This window comes from Cygnus olor, chromosome 5, assembly GCF_009769625.2.
Source record: "Cygnus olor isolate bCygOlo1 chromosome 5, bCygOlo1.pri.v2, whole genome shotgun sequence".
NCBI classification, from domain to species: domain Eukaryota; kingdom Metazoa; phylum Chordata; class Aves; order Anseriformes; family Anatidae; genus Cygnus; species Cygnus olor.
The window spans coordinates 60,993,430-61,015,055 of NC_049173.1; the positions used below are offsets into that span (position 1 = coordinate 60,993,430).

Consider the following 21,626-nt stretch of genomic DNA (forward strand, 5'->3'; position numbering starts at 1 on the left):
TTTTTTTTAAAAAAAGAAAGGTTTAAAAAAAAAAAAAGGTTACAAAGCACCTCCACGTATAGCAACAAATGAAAACTGCAAATATTATTGGAAAAGGCAACTCCCATTAAATGTCAAGATGCCTATCTGATACCGTACTTCAAAAGTGTAACACCTTCTTTTACTTATGCTTCTGGGCAGTGTTGAACATCTTTTGGCTTAAGAGCTAACATAAAAGTGCAGCTTTTGGCACTTCCCGGTACATTTATATTACCACTCAGCAGGAAGAAAGCAATCTTTTATTTAGTTTCTTCACAGAATGCAGCATCACATCTTGTTTCTGTTTAAACTAAGGTAGCTGGCATTTTCAAAACACTGGGGAACAAAGGAAGCAACATAGAGCACATGGAGAGCAATTTGGTTAACACAGAACATCCAAGTATTACAACAGTCTCTGCTGGAAAGTCTTTTAAGAGCCAGCCGGTACAAAAGCAGAATGACAAATCAGTCTACCATTTTTTCTTCCTAATCACAATTTCTGATGTTTTTGTATCAGATTTCTAGAAAGCATTCTTCTGATGTTTCAAGAAACTTTCATAATAATTCTAAAGATATCTGTTCAGCAATTACTGGTGAATTTAACCCTTTTCTAGAAAATTGGTGTTTTAGTATTTTTCACTATGAGCAAGCCACTGAAAATCAGTGATATCGCAATAAGCATTCAAGAGTAAAACAGCTTTTGAAGCTGTAAATATTAATTGACCAAAAATGTTTCTGGTTGAATATTCAGAGGTTGTGAGTCTATGCAACACAAACAGAAAGTACTGACTTGACTTCTGAGAGCTCTGAAAGGGCTGCTACCCTGTCTGACTTAACTTTTTCCAGTTTTCTTGTACATTGACAAGAAAACACAGCAAAACTAAGGTTTCACGTTTGACTTGGCTGGACCTGGCTGCACCTACAATGACATGCTTGCACTGTTTCACCAGTGTTGTTACAGAGATGTCCATAATCCCTTGTGACATCCCTCATATCCCATACCAGCTCTTCACCACTTGCCATGTTTGCCTGATCCACTCACTGTTAAAGGCACTGCTGTCTGATGCAGATACTTCCAAGGGATACTCGCTGCTACAAAACTGTAATGGTGCCTTCAGTTCCATGTTTTACCTGAAGCTGAGAAATTAGGATCTACTGGTACTGCAGATCAGCCTAAAGGCATTCTGAGAAAGCTCAAGAACAAGAAGCAAACAAACACAGAAAGCACGATAGCTCAGTGTAGACTAATTTACCCTGAAAAGGTGCAGGGCAACCTTAAAGCGGGTTCTGGTGAGTCACAACAGACAGCAACGTGCACGCAGGTTTATACAGAGAATCCCAATCAGAGATGAATACCAGAAATACATGGCACATTCTCCAGAGAAGTTGTGCATGGAACACCAGCCACAGGGACATGTTGTCATCTTGCTAATGGGCCATGTAAACCAGGAATGTAATGTTCCTAATTCTCCCTATCACAATAATCAAACAGGTAAAGGCAAAAGAGACTTTCGAGTATAACTTGAATCAGGCCTACTAAAAAATATTATCTTTACATTCTTATTTCTGTTTGATCTAATTACAATTAGCCGTACAGAGAAAGAATGATATTAAAAACAAAGGTCAGAGCAAATTACAGATAATAACCCAATTTCAAAATGGCAGTAAATTCAAACTCTCTTCCTTTGCAAGAAGCATTACTGTCCAGAGGACTTGGAACTTGACTGAGCTATCACTGGTATTTGATACTGATCTACAGCCATTTGCCCTTTCTGAAACTGGCAAGATTTCCACTGTAATTATGAACTCCATAACCCTGGTTTCCAGCTCCAAATTACAGCAGATAAATTTACAGATTCAGGTGTCAGAGCAAGGATATAGAACAACACAAAAACATGCTTGCAAAAAAAAAAGTAACTACATGAAACGATTGAGCAGACCTAATGGAGTGCACTATTGTGGTTATTTAACCCATTACTATTAAAAAATTCCCCCTGAACTATTTCCTCTAACAGATAAATTAAGATAGATTCTCTCAAGTTAACAGTTCCTGTGAATTCTGATCTTTAGAAACTGAAAATAGCACAGATCACTTCCTATCAGATGGACAGCAAACACTAAATCTGTAAATGACCTTATTTGACATTACAGATTCATGTCTGACTTACTTATTTGGGTTTGATTACAGCAATTGTACTTGTGATTCAAATGGGCTACATTCAGAAGCAAAACTGTCAGTAAAAAGTGCTTACATTGATAGGTATTAAACGTTATTTCAACAACCAACCAACTTATTAATCATTTCATGTTAATAGATTTTTGTTTGTTTGTTTAATTTGCAGTGATCTGCAATAACTCTTTTAAACAAGATTCTACAAAAGATGTAATTAGGAAAATGTGGTTCCTTATCAAAGCATCTGAATATCTTTATTTCTAGCAGTACTCTATACTTACCACATAGTCCCAAAGCTTTTGGTTCTCTGGTAGTATTGAACTCTATGATCATCACACCTGTGTTGTGAAACCACTGAATTCTGATTTTTGTTGGGGTCTCAACAGCATACTTGAAGCCTGAATCCTCTATCTTGTATCCATATTTTCTAACAGTAGGCCAAGCAAATCTTGAATTTACTGTTATCTAAAATGCACACAGAGAAGGGTTTAAATGTCAGGCACCAAATGCTGTAGGTAGAAGAACTAAAGTCAGATTTTCAACAGTTTAAGAATCTATCTCCTAACTAATTTAAAAAGAAGCTAGGCTCATCTTCACAAAAATATCTAAGCACTAAAGAGAAAAACAATCACTTTAACTGCCTTACTCTGTGACTTACCTCATTAACTGTCCCTTTATCACAGTTTGACTCTTTGAATTTAAAAGGAGTTTACTAAATTCCCAAGTCCTAACAATAAAATATATTATCTATTGTGTCTTATGCTAAACTTCCATATCCACATGAGAAGATAGCTGATGACTACAGAAATAAGATGCTATCTAGAAGGCAGAGAAAATTAAAACCTCGAAGTACTTACTTTTCTACTTAAACGATTGATAATAATTTGGTTTGATACATAGGTTAAATTCAACATTGCAAGGCACAGGGAAGTTGAATTTGAATTATTCTGTGGAGAAAGCAAAATATATAAACCAGAGTGATAATGTGCAAAAGCTTTATACATTAGCTGTTCATTATTTTTAGATACCAGGACATTAAGGATTGTTTGTGTATATTTTTAAGACAGGAAAGCTGCTGCTGTTTGTACTTTAAAGTTTGGACTACAAAGTTCATCTGGATAGCATTCTTGCAAAATACACAAACAAAATATTATTGTGGTTAGGAACTGTGTTGTATCAAAAAAAAAAGAAAAAGTACAGCAGAATAACTGTTTGGACATTGAAAAATAGGAACTACATATCTGAAGGTAAGCAAAAAGAGGACTGGGAATGATGAATTTATATGAACAATGAACAGTACAGAAGAAATGGATCAGAAATACATGCACACTTATAGAGCTACAAGGTGTTGAACAAAAAAGAAATAGCATTTAATATAACAAAGCAAAAATACGAAAGTCAGAAACAGATCTGCTTTGTCATACCAATCATATTGAACTTGTAGAACTAACTTCGATAAGGTACTACACTATTCATGACCAAACCTTGTGTGAATATTCATATGGATGTCAACATTACCTAGCTTTCACAGAAGAGTCTGGAGTTAAAAGAATTTTGTAAAGGCAATTATTCCACACTCATGAGCACTTAACTCTTCATGACATAAAGCCAATCTCTACACTAGGCAAGATATTCTGTATTTGCTTCTTGTAGGGTTTTTCTCTTCCCTCTCTGAAACAGCAAATACTTGCCCCTGTCCAAGACCTAGAAATGTACAAGGTGGTCTATTTTTTTCTGACAATACTACATTCTTTTAGGGATCTCAAGATTGGTGTTTCCAGTGCAAATTTTTCCACGTGTAAATATATGAAAAGTGATACAATGAAATACATTGCTAGGCTGTGCTAGCCTGCATTCCTTAAAACAAAATTAGGGTTGAATGAAACTTAATAAGGAATTCAAGTGTGTTAATCCTCACTCCGCAAGGCAGTGCCTGATGAAATGCCAAGTGGGCTAATGCAGCTTCAGAAAGTTCTTTCAAATTCTACATATCTTCTCTTTCATGCAGTAAAGTCAAATGAAGCTAGATACAAAAAAAAAGCACTCTGCAATGGTACAATTTACATGCTGGTGGGAGTGACTAATAAATGAATGTCCATTTTATCTCTCACAACATTGCCTGTTTTACACATAAAATAAGATAATATGGATCTACCTCTCACCTTCCAGCTGTTTCAGAATAAACTATGCCCATACAATTCTTGCAAAGTGTTGCAAAGTACAAGTACAATTCATAGATATTGCATAGGATTGAATAATTAAACACAATTGCATACAAATATTATAACCTGTTATTTAGAAAGATGTGCATTAGAGGAATATATAACTCATTCCCAAGATACATCTTATTACCAGTACTGAACATCCTTTGTTAGCTGATAAACATTAGTTACCATTCTACAGTCAAGGACATGGATGCTTATAGTTTCATCTTGAGTTTGACTAACAACGTAGGATGCTTCTTTGAATAAAGCCAAATTATTTCCATCATAGGTTACAACGCTCAGATCAGAGAAAATTGTGCAACGACCTACGAAAAATAAAAATAAAATAAATGTATTTTCTGACTTAATAATGTATTTTCTAATTTATGTTACTTTCTGTAAATACTACAAAATAGGAAGATAAAATAGTGAGTTATATAAGATTAACTTCTTTGCTGTACAGTTTAACATATACAGCACATTTTCAGCTATATGTCATCACCTTTGCTTGCATCTCTGTAAAGGGACAGCAGAGTCAAATCCTTCATATTCTACTGGAACAATCTGCAGTCCTCTGCAATCAGTTACTTTCTTACTGTTCTTGCCAGCACAGTTTTATAATTTTTACAAGCCCTAAACTAACAAAAACATGGATGGCAGTGGATCATGCCAGATCCTTAGTTCCCCTTTAGTCTTGTTCCTGAGGGAGCTCTTGTTGCACGTTCCCTTCTTTCCAGGCTTACTGCTAAAGCTTTTATGTTTCAGATGGTTTGGAGTTCTACTCTTAGTTATTTCGTATTCTAGATTGTAAGTGGAAATTTGCATTGTTTATCTCTTCATTCTTTCTTTGCCATTATGGATTAAATTTGATTTTCTTTAAGGTTTGGATACATCCTGCCTAATTCTATGTAATTGAAGGGAGTGACTACAGTACTGCTATGCTTCTAGAGTCCCCAGGCTGTTAACAGTGATTGTTAATGTACTCTAGGAGTCTTCTCATCCTGAAGTATATATACAATCAACCATAAAATCCACTGGCTATATTGACTATGTCTCCTCTGATTAGACAGAACACAGGTCTAAGTCAGGCAAGTCCACTGCAGATTCCTAAAGCTGGATAAGATATTCATCTCACATTAAAGGAGTATTTTGATTTCATTTAATTGGGTGTAGAACTACATTTGCAAATCACATTTGACAACAAATAACCTGCACAATATGGATCTTCTTTTTCTATGCCATGGTTATAGAAGTGTTAGTTCTTAGCCTTCTTACATATGCGTTAAAATGTTACTTAAGTTCATTTGAAAAGTACTGCAAAATTAAAACTTACATGCACATTCCCACTTTGGGCAGCATTTGTCCCCATTCATTTGAGTAGCAAATCCTAAAACTCCACAGCTGGGTTGAGTTGCATTGTATGGGCAGTTCTGCGACTTATTAACTTGGATCAGCTGTCCATCCAAGCAAATGTATTTTATGCACTCATTCTGTGTGATTGGCTAAGGCATATTTAAAAGACATAGGTTACCATTCTTATCAAGCTAACATTACAATATTGCAGAGTATTTGCTCAAAAAGGGGCTCACATTCTTCAGGTACAGAATACTTATGGTGGAAGATTTAAGTGAAAAGCATCTTTGAAAATCTGACCATTCTGAGGACAGTTTAAAATTCAGTCCTGTTGTAAAGGGCAGAACAGATTTTCTTTTTTAACTTTAAAATAAAAGGAGTTGAGAATAAAAAGTATGGAAGAGCAGAAGTAGGAAGAGTAGGATCTGTGGGAAGGAGGGCTACATGACAGAAAAATATTATTGAACAACATAAAGAACCATATTTGGCAAAAATATTCTTGTAACAATCATACTCAGAAAACTGAGGCCCAAAAGTGCATTATAGCACTTATGCACATTTGAAGCATTATAGCACTTATGCACAATTGAAGTTACCCAGACTTAAAGATATAACTGTGAAAATAACAGCTTGCCCTGTTTAATGCCGATATTTCATATCCTAAAGATCAAAACATGTCTCACAAATAATGATTTTATCAGTGTGTAAAAGTAAGCTAGATATATTCAAAACCAAACAGATAAATATGTGTAATGTTACTCACTGTACAAGTCTGAAGAGTTGCTGTTGCTCTAGGCAGCATAGAAGTTGATGTTGTGACTCCTAACATGGCTTCAGCTGTTGACAATCCATCAGAAAATGTTGTAGTCAAACCATAAAGTGGTTTGGTAGATAAATAGGCAAATGAGGAAACTGACGGAGCTGTTGTGACATTTGAATGGTCAGGTATCATTAACAGTGAACTCACAGAAAGTGTTTGTATCTCAGATGTTATTCCAAGTTTTGAAGTTTGTGTAGTACTGGCCAATGATGCAGTTATAGAAGAAGGTTTTGGTTCAGAGGATGAATGTATGGTGGACAGTACTGATACACTTACATTAGAAGGAGCTGCCGTTATGTTTGTGAAATATGGAGAATAAAATGTCTGAGGTATTTCTGAGGTAATGGTAACACCTTGAGTATGGACCGGTTGCATTTCTGTCACTAATTCCAGCTCTTCAGATTTTTCTGTGTCAGGGGACATAGGCTCTTTTGCTTTTGAAGTAACAGAAAAATAGGTTGGCTTCACAGAGGTTGTGATGGATTCTGTTACAGCTTTTGCTTTGTCTGAGGTTGCTGATATAATAGTGATGTTTTGCTCTGTACTGCTCATCACTGAAGAGGCTGAAGCTGCAGCTGATGTATGGACTGCAGCTGAAAACACTGTACTTGCTAGAGAAGTGGAGCTGTAGGCAGTGGTTGAATGTGTGACTTGCTTTGGCAACACTGCAGTTTTCTCTGTAGCATTTTTACCCATTGATGTGGATGCTGTTGAAATCACAGGGGTGAAAAAGGCACCTATGGATGACTCACTGCCCATCACGATGGGAATTTCTGTTGTCTCTGGTAACAAAAGCGAAGAGGTCGGCTTAAATTCTGGTGAAACTGTTGTTGTTTCAGGTGTTTGACTTGAAACAAGTGATTCAGTAACTGAGGACTGCCATGTGAATTTTACACCAGTATCTGCCTTCTGTGTGGAAAATGAAGGAAAGGCGTCTTTTTGAATGGTTGAAGAGGAAGTTGCAAGCACTTCTGGTGAAGAAGGGAGAATTCTGGTACCAAAAGTCAAGTCAGCTCTTTTTCTAGCTGGGACTGTAGACTGTAAAACAGAAGTTTTTGGCACATACAGCTGTGTAACTGAATCAGTTAAATGTAACTCTTTTTCAGTTTGTAAAATAACTTGTGTAGGACCTAATGAGGTAGGTAACACACTTGAATGAATGCCTTTAGGTAGGAAGGTAGTTAAGGGGGATGAGGAAGTCAATTCTACCACAGCTTCAGTTGTGCTTAATAGAATTTGAGGCTGATCAGTGGATTTTGCTAGAGTTTCTGCAGGATGCTGGTAAATTGGGGTACTGCTTAGGCCTGTCAAGGAAGGCTTAGAAGTCTGATGAGCAAGTTTTGTATCTATTTCAGTCAAAAAATGCGGTATAGTCACAGCCTTTGTGCTCTGTGCTGGAAGTTTATCTCCTGAAGATGTTTGTTGAGGGAAGGAGCCCACTGAAGATGGAGTAAAGGATTTCTGAGTTGTAGAAGCAGTAGATTTTACTGTATCTGTTATACTTTTGACTGTAGACTTCAATGCTGTAGAAACTACTTTAGTTTCTACAGGGTATTTTGGTGTGGTTGTTACTTCCAGTATTATTTGTGTTAAAGAAGGTGAAGAAACTGATTTATCTGCTAGATACTGAGAGGTGGAGAAAGTGTGAGACTTTGTTGATGGAAGTACAGCAGAAGTGGATAGAGCTGATTTTTCTTTGTCTGTCATTGCTTTGGTTGTTCTATGCTGAATGCTGAATTCAGAGGATGGAGAGAACGTAGCGTAAGTGGTATTTAAAATGGCTCTGCCTGGCAATTTGTCATATGATACTGTTATTGCACTTGAATGTTCTGCTATAGTGGATAAAGTAGAGAAAGCCAGGAGTGAGGAGGTCTTTTCTGTTCCTAACATGGATTTTGTTATAGTTGTTCTTGGATATAAAGAGATGGGTTCATGGGATGTACGTATTGGACTGAGAGCTGTCAGTGATGCTTCTTTTCCATATGTGGGTAGTGAAGGAAGAGAAAGATTTAAAGCGATTAGAGAGCTTGATGGTGAAGAAGGGAAAGCAGATGGCTTTCTAGTGGAGATGCTAGCGATTCTTTCCGCTTCTGATTCTTCAGGCTGTGTGGTTAACAATGTGGTTTCAGTTGCACTAAGGAGAGTACGTGGAGATCCAGTGAAGGACGTTGTTTCATCTGACTCTCTTTTTGTAGGTATGAAAGGAACTGTAGTGGTTTCTTTTGATGAGATAAAGGTTTTCTTTGCTGACGTGGTAACATTACCTAAATATGTTGAAGTGCTTGTCTTCACTGTACTTAAAACCAAAGGTGATGTGTATTCAGTAAATGTTTTTCCAGAAAACACAGTTGATTTTGCTACTAATTCAAAAGGCGATGTTATTTTGGATGTTACCTCAATAGACAAAGGTGTCACTCTGGTAGTCTCAGGCAAAGCAGGGTATTTAGTGTACAGTGTAGTCAAGTGCTCTGTTATGTTTAGAACTATGTGTGAGGGATACCCTGTTGTTGACACGGTTTTAAATGTTTTTTTTAATTCACCTAAAGCTGGAGAAGCGGGAGTAGGAACAGACACTGAAGGTCCTTTTGTAGAAAGAGTGGTGGGTTTTTCAGTTTTAGAACTAGGATGCAGTGAATATGGAGGCAAATAGGAACTAGATGTATGCTCCACACAAGATGCTGTTTTGAGAGTTTCCTTTCCATGAGTTGTAAATGGTAACAAAGTTGTTTCTAATGATTTCTCTGGAGTTTGCAGAGTTGTTGTCTTTGGACCTAAGGCTGTAGTGAAAAGTACCCCCGCAGTATCTGTCAGGTGATGAACCATTTCAATAGGAGGTTCTGTAATCGTCTTTCCTAATGAAACAGGCAGTGTGGATGTTGGCAAAAATACAGTCTTTGCACTTTGTTCTGTTGAAGCATGTGCTGCTTTGGTTGTTTCTGAAGACGCTGGTTTTAGCAAAGACAGAGTAGTGATCACAGGAGAAAATGATGTTACTATAACTTTACCTACTGTGGTAGAAGACTGTCCTATGCTTACTTTTGTCCTTTCTGAAGTTCCTGTTAGGTTCACTGATGATGTATAGGAAGGCAGAACCAGAAGAGGTAATGCGGAATATCGGGGCTGATGTGCAGTAGTTTTTTCTGTTCTTGGTTCAAATGAAGGAAGTGTAAATGTTGTCAGCCCTTCTGTTTTTACTTGTGCTTCTTTTGTGGGAAGTGTCCTTGTGGCTATTTCTGATATTTCCATTATTTTAGTTTTGACTGGCAATTCTGTTGTTCTAAGTGTAACTGGTGTCCCAGTAAAAATAAAAGTAGAAATTGGTTTGCCTTCTGATCCTGTGCTTCTAGTCACTGCATGTGTAGCAGTTACTGTGTAAGGTTCTGTAGCCCTTAATAGCTTAGTGGAACCACTGCTGATCACTTGTATCTTTGTGGAGGTTTCTGAAGTGGCAACAAGAGAAGACAAGCTTACATTAGATTTTGCTGTCGCAGACATTCCTGTAGTTCTTCTCCCAAATGATGTCATTTCTGCTGTCTGTGAAGAAATATATGATGATAAAGTTATGTCTGGAAGCGTTATATTAGTTGTTACAGCTGAAAATTTAGTTTTCCCTGCAGTTGCAGTGAATTTCAATTTTGAAGCAAGTGTTGTTTCTATGTCCTTTGTTTCAGGTACAGGAAATGAAGTTACCACTTCACTGATCACTGCCGAAGTTGTACTTGATGTTACGTGTGAAACTGCTGGTGTTTGAATGATGGGTGGCAAGGGTGGACTATCATCTGCAGGTTCAATGCCTGAAATAAGACACAAATAAATGACGGTCTGATATTTATAAATAAATTACAGACATAAAGCCAGTGGAGCTAGAAGGAGTTTACATTAACTCATTTAGCTCTGATTTTTTCACCTGCCTTTAAACTTCTAAACATCATAAAATTCAAAAATTAGTTAATTCAATCATTTTCTCCACAGCTAATAATACTGAAATGTTTTATGAAGAAAGAACATTTTTCTTATTTTAAAAGTACTCCAGTTTTAGAGGAGTGAAACTCTTTCTAAACCAAAATAGATGTTCAGTGAAAACTCAAACTTTGTATAATTAAGGTCATAATTACACAAATTTAAACACCTATATTTGAAAAATTGACAAAAACATAACCTCAGACATTAATAAGCTAAATATCATACATAATATACATAATTTTTCAAACATACAGTCTTCAAAATACACGCATCTTTGAGTGATTTCATCCAGCAACATATTGAGAGGACACACAGGGATGCATCCTTCCACTCTAGAAGAAAAACAATCATTATTAACTAGTTGAAGAGTATCGTCAACTATCAAGCATTTAATTTTATGCAAACACTATTAATTTATAAAGTAGTTTTGAGTAGAGAGACTTGTTCTATCTAAATCTCATCTCAGTGTACTCCTTCAAAACATCATTACCATGGCTTACATTCTCACACAGACCTAAGCTAAAGCATGAACTCAGTGATACTCAGCCTGAATGTTCACGGGTTCAATGGTAACTATTATCACCTAAGAAATGCCAAAGCTTTTTTGCACACCAAAATCTACATGCCACTTTTGCAAAACTTAGTACAACTTAGTACAACAGAAAAGAAAAATGCAAGGACAGACATGGTTGCTGAAATGCCATAATTGAGTGTGGTGAGGCACTGGAACAGGTTGCTCAGGGAAGTTGTGAAACACAACCGGCCCTGGAGGTTTTCAAGGTTAGGTTGTTTGGGGCTTTGGGCAACCTGATCTAGTGCAAGGAATCCCTGCCCATAGCAAGGGGGTTGGAACTAGACGATCTTTAAAGCTCCTTCCAACCAAACCATTCTATGACTCTATGATAATGAAAACACAGGGGTACAACTATCTGAAACAACGTTAACAGCACTTCTTTTTACTAATACACTATAATACCCTCCGGCATGAAAGTTACAAATATACTTGTAATTCCAAACTCTGGCAATACTCATCTAACAACTGCTGTCTAGAGACATCACTTTCATGCAGCTGCCACAGCAATTTTTATATCACTTCTTTTCTCCTTCACTCATCTCCTTCTACACGAACACAGATCTGCTGTACTAAGCCTACGTCTGGTCACTCATATGCTTATTATGCTGTGTATTACACAAATTACATAATTTTCCATTAAACTTACTTTGGTACTGCCTGACAGTTTTTTCCCAAAGGATCCCTGCATGTTTTGAAACAAGGACTTGCACAGGCATCATAATGCCATTCACATGCAGAACGTGATAGATGTTTGTATTTGGCATCTGAAAAACAACCAAGATCTGTTAATCTCATATATTTCTACAAACACACACACATATATATCACTAAGAAGCACAGCTAGTTCACTGCAGCTCTAAAACTTCTACTGTTTCTACCTGTATTCCCTACAAATAAAATTGTTAATATTTTTTGACTGTTTAGGTCTTTGTGAAACATAGAGATACAGTATATGGCAGAGTACTGGCTCTGCAACCTGTTTTGCTCTTTGCAATATAAAAACATGCCATGTTTACTGCATTTACAATCACTTGAAAATAAAGCCAGGTAAGTCAGAGCTGTTGTTTTGAAAAGCTTTTGAAAACCATAACAACAATGTGGTTATTCAATTAAAATGCAAATATAGGATAAAGATTCAGTACAATTATTGCTGTTATGATCAAAAGAAAAAGCACCAGTTGGATACACTGATATAATTTATAACACAATGTGTCATAACTATGGTTTGCCTGGTGTTAAAATTATCTCAGATAGGTGTACTAACTTGTATGATACAATTGCATTTTAAAAGCTAAAATGAACACAAATAACCAAAGCAAATAATCTGGTATTAGACCAATTTAGTCTCTTTACGACAATGCATCTTAAAGTTGATCTTCTCAGAAGCACTTTAAGATAGGCATTCCAAGAAAATAATTGAAACCTAAATCATTTTGAACCTGAAATTCTAACTGGTGATCAAAGCAACTGAGAAATGATCATATTTTGTCTTGGAAATTTTAGCTGAAAATATATATTTCAGCAAACAAAATGCTACCAAAAAATAAAACACACTATGGCAAACTGAAACCCAACAAAACCAACCAACCAACCCACCCACCCACTCAGCCAACTTGCCTTCAGAATATCTATGCAGATAATGTTTATTGAAATGCTTCAAATCTGGATAATTGAAACCCAAAGTACAAATACAGGTAAAGGAAGAGTTAAACTTCAAAGTGAAAATAAACATAAGTAAGGATCAGCTATACAATGATTATTAAATTATGCAATAACTTTACAGAATGAATGTAAAGATGACAAATCAATGGACTCAGTCATAGACTGAATATAAAACATTGGAGAAACAAAGTTTCAGCAATCATACGGGTGGCACACATGGGGGCATATACTTGCATGTTCAAATGCATTACATGCTTTCCTTTTCACTACATCTCTGTCCCATCTACCTGCAGAATGGTTTCCCATATCAATGCTGGATGTACTCCAGTGGCTCTTCCAAGTCTGTGACTTATGCAATCCATCTGGATTTTGGTACCTGAACTACAACAGCCCACCTCAGCTCCTTCCTGTAGCAGCCAGGGTAGGGCATTGGCACTTCCCTTGCATCTATACCTAGAGAAAAACTCCACCATGACATATTTGTCCCCTCTAGACTGCTAAACGTGGTCTGAAACCTATGTGGTTCAGAGCCTGTGAACACTAGCTGCACTTGAACAATGTTTATATTAATGACCAGAAAGAGAATGCTTACTGCTTAGGAAGACTTTCAGTTTTGGGTCCTTGTAAATCTTTTGGCTTTTAAGTTTTGCTGATCTTTACTGATACAGAGACTAGTTGTTTTACACCTTCCTGGTGACACTCATCTTTCCCAGAAGATCCTAAGAAAACATTTTTCCTGCAATTTAGCAGCATCTGCACTTATGGGTAGTTACTCTTCTGCAATTATTAACCATAAATGTCTTCCTTTTTAGTACAAATAATTCTCTTAAATCAAAGGTATAAATCAAACTCAGACATCCACACCCTTATTAGAGTAAGAGTGTGTATGTTGCCATCTAGTGTTTTAACACTTTTAACAATGTTGTCCTACCCAGGGACATGGTGCTGCTTTCAAAAACATGACTCCTAATGACAATAACAAATGTATTTACAAAGTTACTGTCCTATACAGAACTAAGAACACTTCCCTGAATTAATCTGTGAACCCTTCTTGTGAAACTAACTTAAATTATGTAAATCTAATGGAGGAAAGGAATTATTTCCATACATTTTGGAATGTATGAATGACTGATGCATGGGGTTTTGCATTCACTGACAGGTCAGAGTAAAAAGGTTTAAGGACAAATGTATATATGACAAAAAGAACGTATCTGAGACCTACTGGAACAAGCAATCACTACCCATAGTAACAACCAGCTATCACACTATATTCTAGCACAGTCTGGGAAATCTCATTCATCAGACTACCTTAGACCAGGTACGGAGACAGATCTGTAGCTTTTAACTCACCAGTAATCATAACAGAAGTTTCAAACACAGTAAAGGCACAAGCTTGGTAGAACTTATCTGACAACCTGATGAAGAATACCAGTTTCTCAATTTAGCAGAACAATGATCTTGAATTAACACTTACAACTGCTGGGCTTAACATCTTTTCTCTCATTCTTCATATGAACTTCATCTTTTATGAAGTAATTGCCCCATTTCCCTCAAGCATTCCTAGAGATTACATTCAAAGAGTTTGCAGGTGTTGCATGCCTTAATAGGAAATAGCGGGGAACTTGTATATAAAGGCATATAGCATTTGCTGAGTGCATCATGAACATTGCTTTCCATAAGGAACTAACAGAATCATGCTTTTCTGCAAAATTTCTCCCTGATTCTGCAGAACAAAGGACAGACAATAGATGAATTCATGAACCTTGTCATAAAAATGGTTTTCAAAGGAGAGCTGTAGAACCAATGGGCGCTTAATTTTCTATTCAATGGATGTAAACGTACTCAACATGCCATACAAAGCTCTATTAGTTTTTTGTAGTGTGTAAATTGCACAAAAGAACAGACCGGATCACCACAGCAAGAGCTGAACATATTCCATGAATTGGTTTCCAGTATCTCCAAAGTTTTCAGTACATCTCAAGTAAACCCATCAGATAAAGTGAAATACATGCCTTATGAATTATGGGAAAATGCCTCTACATCATTAGACAATTTTCAGCTTATATTAATTTATTTTTATTCATCATATTTTAACCTTTCACTATTGACAACATCACTTCTGGAATGTCTATGCAGCTCAAGGACCTAGCTGATCAACTGTGCTAGCCACCATGAAAAACACACAGCAAGACACAGTTCCTGCTTACAAAGTTTATGCTAAATAGAGATAAGGCAGAAAATGAACATGAGATGAAACAGGCAGTCTTGTTCTGAATTACAATGAATTCAAGACTAAGCCAAAAGAATAATAAAGTATCCCTAAACCAAGGTAACATAATAGATATTTTTGCCTCTTTTCACTACCTTTGTATATAAACTATGACCCTAATACTTACAGTCACTGGGGTAAAAGGAAAAGTAGCAACAATGGGCTCTAAAGCCATTTAAAAATGCCTCTTCCTAAACTGAGGGTAATACTCGTTTCACTCTCTGTATTGATTTTAGACATTAACTTTAATGCCAGACAGAACTAGAGTACTGCTCTTCCCATCACAGAAAATACCATTGCTCAGAAACTGGATTTCACCAGCGCAGGGCATGAATGCTTTATACTACTCAGGAGGCTAATCAGCCACCTCCACTACGTTTCCCATTTTTTTAATACTCAAATTCCCCCAACCAGCAAGCAGTAACACGAGCTTACTGTACTCTGTGCAACTGTACTGTTCACTCACAACAAAAGAATGATACACAGTTTACAGACAATGAGTCAAGATTCTTGTATCAGGTGTGATTGCCTCAAAAGGATTTGCTATGGCATTTGAAAATAACCATGTACCTCCTGGTGAAGTCTCTCAGCATTTGTCTTCTATTTGGTGACAGAGCAAATCCTTAACAAAATGACGAAGTATGCCCTGGATGGCAGTCGTTCCAGTCAACATGCCAGCTGAGCCTACATTTATAGAATCTCAGAATCACAGCATGATTTGGGTTGGAAGGGACCTTAAAGCTCACCCAGTTCCAACCCCCTGCCATGGGAAGGGATACCACCCACCAGACCAGGCTGTCCAAAGCGCCATCCAGCCTGGCCTTGAACACCTCCAGGATGGGGCATCCGCAGCTTCTCTGGGCAACCTGTTCCAGTGCCTCAGCACCCTCAGAGTAAAAAAATCCCTTCCAAATATCTAATCTAAACCCACCCTCTTTTAGTTTAAAACCATTCTTCTTGTCCTCTTAATCCCTGACAAAGAGTGCCTCCCCAGCTTCCCTGTAGGCCCCCTATACGGTCTCACCAGAGCCTTTTCTTCTTCAGGCTGAACAATGCCAACTCCCTCGGCCTGTCTTCATAGAAGAGGTGCTCCAGTGATCTGATCATCATTGTGGCCTTCCTCTGGACATGTTCTATTACTTCCACATCCTTCTTGTGCTGGGGACCCCAGAACTGAAGGCAGGGCTCCAAGTGGGGTCTCACAAGAGCAGAGCAGAGGGGGAGAATCCCCTCTCTTGCTCTGCTGGCCACGCTTTTGGTGCTGGCTCATGTCATCATCATTTTTTTTATCATCAATTTATTCTCATCATTTGTTATTCTCTCATTTATTATTCTAATAATTTATTTAATGGCTTTAAACTAAAAAAGGGTATATTTAGACTGGATATTCAGAAGAAATTCTTTACTCTGAAGGTGCTGAGGCAGTGGAACAGGTTGCCAGAGAAGCTGTGGATGCCCCATCCCTGGAAGTGTTCTAGGCCAGATTGGATGGAGCTTTGAGCAACCATTTTTGGTCTAGTGGGATATGTCCCTGCCTACGGCAGGCTGGTTGGAATTAGATGATCTTTAAAGTCCCTTCCAAACCAAAACATTCTATGATCCTATTTTACCTAACAGGAGCTGAGCATATAAATTGTTATGGTACTGTAGAAAGCTTTTGTATGAATGTGCCTATACACTTTGCCAACCACATATGTATTTCTCTCACATGCTTGGACTTCAGAGAAGCATTTATGATCTTCATTCTCTGTGGCTTTCAAATTTAATTCTGTGGTAATAAGAACAGTTAGTACTGTAGTAGAACTACTACTGTAATCCAATGAAGAATTTTAATTTTATTTTTCACCACTGACAGATTGTGGTGTTCTGTTGAGTCACAATTACCTTTCTTAGTACCTTGGCCACTTTGTGTGTGTGTGTGTGTGTATTGACAGTACCTACTGGTCACAAATCCATCCTGCCATTTTTTAATCCTGCCCACAAGAACAACATTTGCCATTGTCAGAATAATTTCTTGCTATGTTCAAAAAAAATCTGTTTACTTAAAAAGAAAAAAAAAAAGTTTAATTGTACTGACTTCAATAGAAGGTTGTATTTAAAATAAAGGTTTTTAAAACTATGAAAAAATAAAAGTATTTAAACTTTCCTTCTCATCTTGTACCTTTTTATTCTGTTACTTTTCCCAAAGATTTCAAACAATTTAGAAGGAAGAAAAAAATTCTTTAGAATTCACTCTATTTATAACAGCAGCAAAACTCTGCTTAGTAACTCAGATTGCCTATCTCCTCAGTTACAAGTTTAGTAACATGAAATACTATCTACCCACTTAACACATACAAACTACCAATAAACTCTGCCCATGACTTTCAAGTTTCTGCAATGAGAAATATAAGCAAGTATCACTGAAAAGAATGAACTTTGTGCCTAGCCAAAACATCACTGAAAGCAAAATATAATTATCTACTTTTCAAATACTTTAGCTTTAGTTTACTATTATGCTGGTGGATGAATATAATCCTGTTAACGTAACTATCTAATCTCCTCCTATTTATTCACTCAAAAGCAGGAGGTCAAACATTTGTCTTTGTGGTATAAATGGGAAAGATGTTATAATTCTCCAGGAACCTCAGTTTAATTCCAAGAGCTACTCAGCAGATGTGTTTAGGGACATACCCGGAATTTGCAGGTAGAACAGCAGGTGCTCAGCATTATCCAGTCCCAAGCCCTAGGTCATGATATTTGGGACTGGCAAAGCATACAAGCTCAAATTAAACTTAAGAGCAATTCAGCGTAAGTAAAAGAGGGCATTAAAAAAAAAAAAAAAAAGAATTTTATTGATGGAAATGGGTATGAGTAAACTGAAGGTAACTAGTCAACTATATCATGTACAAATCTGACTAAAGACGTAAGAGACTTTTGTAAAAAAAACAATAAAGAATTTTATTTTCAGTTTTGCACTATGTTTCTGTACCATATTATATCTGTATAAGATACATACACTGAAAACCAGCAAAATGCCCTGTATCAAACATTGATAAATACCTCTGTGTGCAGTGTGCATATATCTACTGCATCTTGAGATTTTAATTTTATCTGAAAATTCTGAGACAGCCCTTACACTTAGAGCAAGTTAGTTTTTTTAAGTACATAGCTAACCTTATTAAGAACTTCACCACAGGATTTACATAGTGCAAGTTACTTACATTTTTATAGTATATATAATATTAACCCACAGTGATATTGAAAGAGTAACACATCTTATGATAATTCTGTGAATGGTAAAGGCAACCAGCTTCAGAACACGATTTTTAAAAAAAAAAGTAAGGAAACTGTAGCTATATCCATAAAAAGATCAATTCCTTACTTCCTCTAATTTCTCAATGATTTCAAATGTGAATTTGAAACTTGACATCTCTGTCTCTATTGTTCTGGTCAGACTAAGTGTATTCTTTCAACTGAATGCATAACAAAGCAACCTACTGGCAGTAAAAATTCCTGCAAAGAATGTAAAATCTATTTTCTTGTGACTATAAATATTTCCTTGTTACTATACGTACTCTAGATACTCAAATTCAGTTATCAACTCAAACCCCCAAATGTTTGTGGGAACAGGAGAGCAAACAAATCTAACTATAATGAAACAACTCAATTTAAAAACTGAGGTGACTATTCATGGAAATACTTCACAGTATTAGCCCATCCTATCTGTGTAATTTATAGTCAACGTATTTGAATGTGACAATATTTATTGCTATGAAACTGGAAAAAGTGACTCGTCAGCTGACTTTAAACAACCACGTATCTATTGCTGTGGTGATCAGGTCATTTAAAATTCTTCCTTTTGAATGTGCGTCACAGAGCATGAAGAAGACTCATGAGGAACTTTCTGGCCAAGGGGATTTACTGGGCCTATTATTCTGCTCCCGATATTTATCCTCTGATTCCGCAGGAATAGCTGTTCCCGGTTCAAGAGTTTCTGATCTAATATGCAAAGCATTTACAACAGTCAGCAGGAAATCCAATATGCTTTTGCCTGTGCTCTCTGGAGCTGGTGTAACTTTTCCATTAACTTAAACAAATGCTGCTGTATTTTTAGACCGTGTAATTACCCTACATCAGCAGGCTGGGCCTTGTGAAAGTACACTGGAGAAAGATTCGAGCCCTGTGTTTCTCTGCTTATAAAACTCTGAAACCCAAGCCCTCGGATGTGGTGATTAATGAAATGCCTCTAGATAATTTGATCTGATCCCACTTGCTGAGGTAAATTGTTTTAGTTTTCCATTGGCATAGATAGGATTTTTTGGTATAATGACTGGAAGGTAAAGACTTCACACTTGAAAAGACGTACCACCCTGTGTTAATGGATGACCACTGAGAATTGGAACATGTTTTAACCTTCTTCATTCCTTCCTCAAAGATAAAAGACTAAGGAGATATTTTTGTTATGTCCAAAAAAAGTTCTTTGCCTGAAATACTGTATGAACGCCCTGGTAACAGCATTAGCTCTGTAATTCTGCTGTTCAAAAACCTCAACAGCTCTGCAATTACAAGCATTTGTCAAGAGGCAACAGGCATTTGGCAATGACAAAATCTGTCATTTTTTCTGAAGTCGGAGTGTGCCAGTCAACAGCTGCATTAGGCTGTCATCATAATGCACCACAAAACATCAGCAGATTCACAATGCTACCATTAACACTTTAATTCAGTGTTTTGATAACAAGAAGCTCCACGAGGCATACAGTTGGCCTCTTCTGTCACAGAAGTCAACGCCTGCTTCAGATTTGACTATGCCAAGAGATTCAAAATGGTCACTATAAAACATGGCCAGGCCATGCTTCGTCTGTTACAACATCACGTTTTCTTTTTTTGCTTGTAAAACAAAATTTTGGTTTCAGAGAATGAAGAACTGGTTTATGAAAATTGTGTTACCAAGAATACCTATTAAAACACTTTTGCTACACCAATAAATGAGGTACCGATATATTTAAAGTTACAGCACAGTACAAAGTATTAGAACATAAAAATAATAACACTTATAGTGATTTGGGAATTTTATATACTGCACAAAGGCCAGTAGGTTTCAGCAATTAGTTGTCACTGAGGTTCATAATAAAGTCACATAGATGCTTTAGAAGTATCTGATATATCAAGACAAACTGATAATGCAATAAATCATTAAATAAATCATTAACTAATAAAGCAAATGATAGTTTCATGATCAACCTGCTTTCTTTTATTTTACAGTCCAATATAACTTCTTGTATCTCATTCCTGATCTGTAAGGCCATCTTCATTTCAGCACATGGCTCTCGAGTTTGAGAGTATGTGAAAAGAGTTATTTCCTGTTATTTGTTTCTGTTACTAATCTAAATGAGACAGAGTTTGATTAATTATGGACTTTTTAATGCATGGTGTTTGTCACCAGTCCTTATGGCAGCAGATTCTACATCCTACAGTGTCCTAAGAATGTTGCCAACATTTATGTTCCTTACATCTCTGTGGAATGTGACTACCGTTAGGGAACAGGAATCTCTCAAGAAGGTAGAAACAGCCTCACAGCAGTCTACATTGCATAATCAGAAGCTGCAACTGTCCAAGAAACTTTAGAGAAACAGACATCTGGATCCCCAAGAACAGGCATCTATCACCACTTACATGGCACCTGAAACTCTAGGGGATAACATCACAGAAGGCACAGCCTCTGTGAGTGGGTACATGGATAAGGTCAAGGTGTTTTTCAGGTGAAACAAGGTTTGAGAGGTGTAATCTATAGGCATGTCCTTAGCACTGGATAGCATGACTTATAAGGCCGCAAAGCTTACAATGAGAATGCACTGTACAGAAAACACAGTCAGAAGGAAGGGAAGAGAAAACATCATCCATAGACCTTAACTTATAGACACACATTCAGTTTTTTTTTCTATTCCTTTTGTGAATCCATTATTCATCAGCACGAATTTTCCTTAAGAATTTCCTCACAACCCACAAAGCAAGTATTGCACAGAAACTTTGCTATAGTCTATGCATTTCCAAAACCAGTTGGCAAATACAGTGAAGTTGTGTGGGTATTTAATGGCTTGTGACAAGAAAACAGAATCTCTTCCTTACTACATAGCTCAAAGAAGATTTTGAGCCTGTCACAAACAAATTATCCACAGCTTCCAGTGATGCTGGGGAGAAGTAAGAAATGTAGTCACCTCTGAAAATATCAGTACCAGTTAGCTTATATTTCCATGGGGAACAAACTGATGTTCATAAAATACAACTTTAATTACCTACCTACTAGTTTAAAAAGGATTGACAGTCTGAATTCCTCTGAATGATGGTACTTCAGAAGCTCAACTGAAGATGCAGAAATGTGGATGAAGTATCCTGGTTTTGCAAATGATTCAAAGGAACTGTAACCAGAAAGCCATGTATTCTTGTGAATAACAAATGTCGATTTGTTGTGAAACTCTTCGCTTTTTTCCCATTTAGAAAGAACGAGGGTATTGTTGGAGGACAACTGAAGAAAATAGTTAGGTCTCTCAGCTGTTTCAAATGAAACCAAGTTGGAATCTGAAAAAGACACACAGAACTCATTTATATGC

General features: G+C 36.8%; 1 protein-coding gene across 1 annotated transcript in view; it reads right to left on the reverse strand.

Moving 5' to 3' along the window:
* OTOG (otogelin) overlaps window positions 1-21,626 on the reverse strand; it is a 109,204-nt gene that overhangs the window by 20,401 nt on the left and 67,177 nt on the right. The window contains exons 33-40 of the mRNA XM_040559560.1: window positions 21,316-21,594; window positions 11,752-11,869; window positions 10,784-10,863; window positions 6,512-10,362; window positions 5,729-5,897; window positions 4,585-4,721; window positions 3,049-3,138; window positions 2,473-2,656 (exon numbers count right to left, since the gene is read on the reverse strand). Of these exons, the coding sequence (XP_040415494.1) occupies window positions 2,473-2,656; window positions 3,049-3,138; window positions 4,585-4,721; window positions 5,729-5,897; window positions 6,512-10,362; window positions 10,784-10,863; window positions 11,752-11,869; window positions 21,316-21,594 (4,908 nt within the window). The remainder of the gene's footprint in view (window positions 1-2,472; window positions 2,657-3,048; window positions 3,139-4,584; window positions 4,722-5,728; window positions 5,898-6,511; window positions 10,363-10,783; window positions 10,864-11,751; window positions 11,870-21,315; window positions 21,595-21,626) is intronic.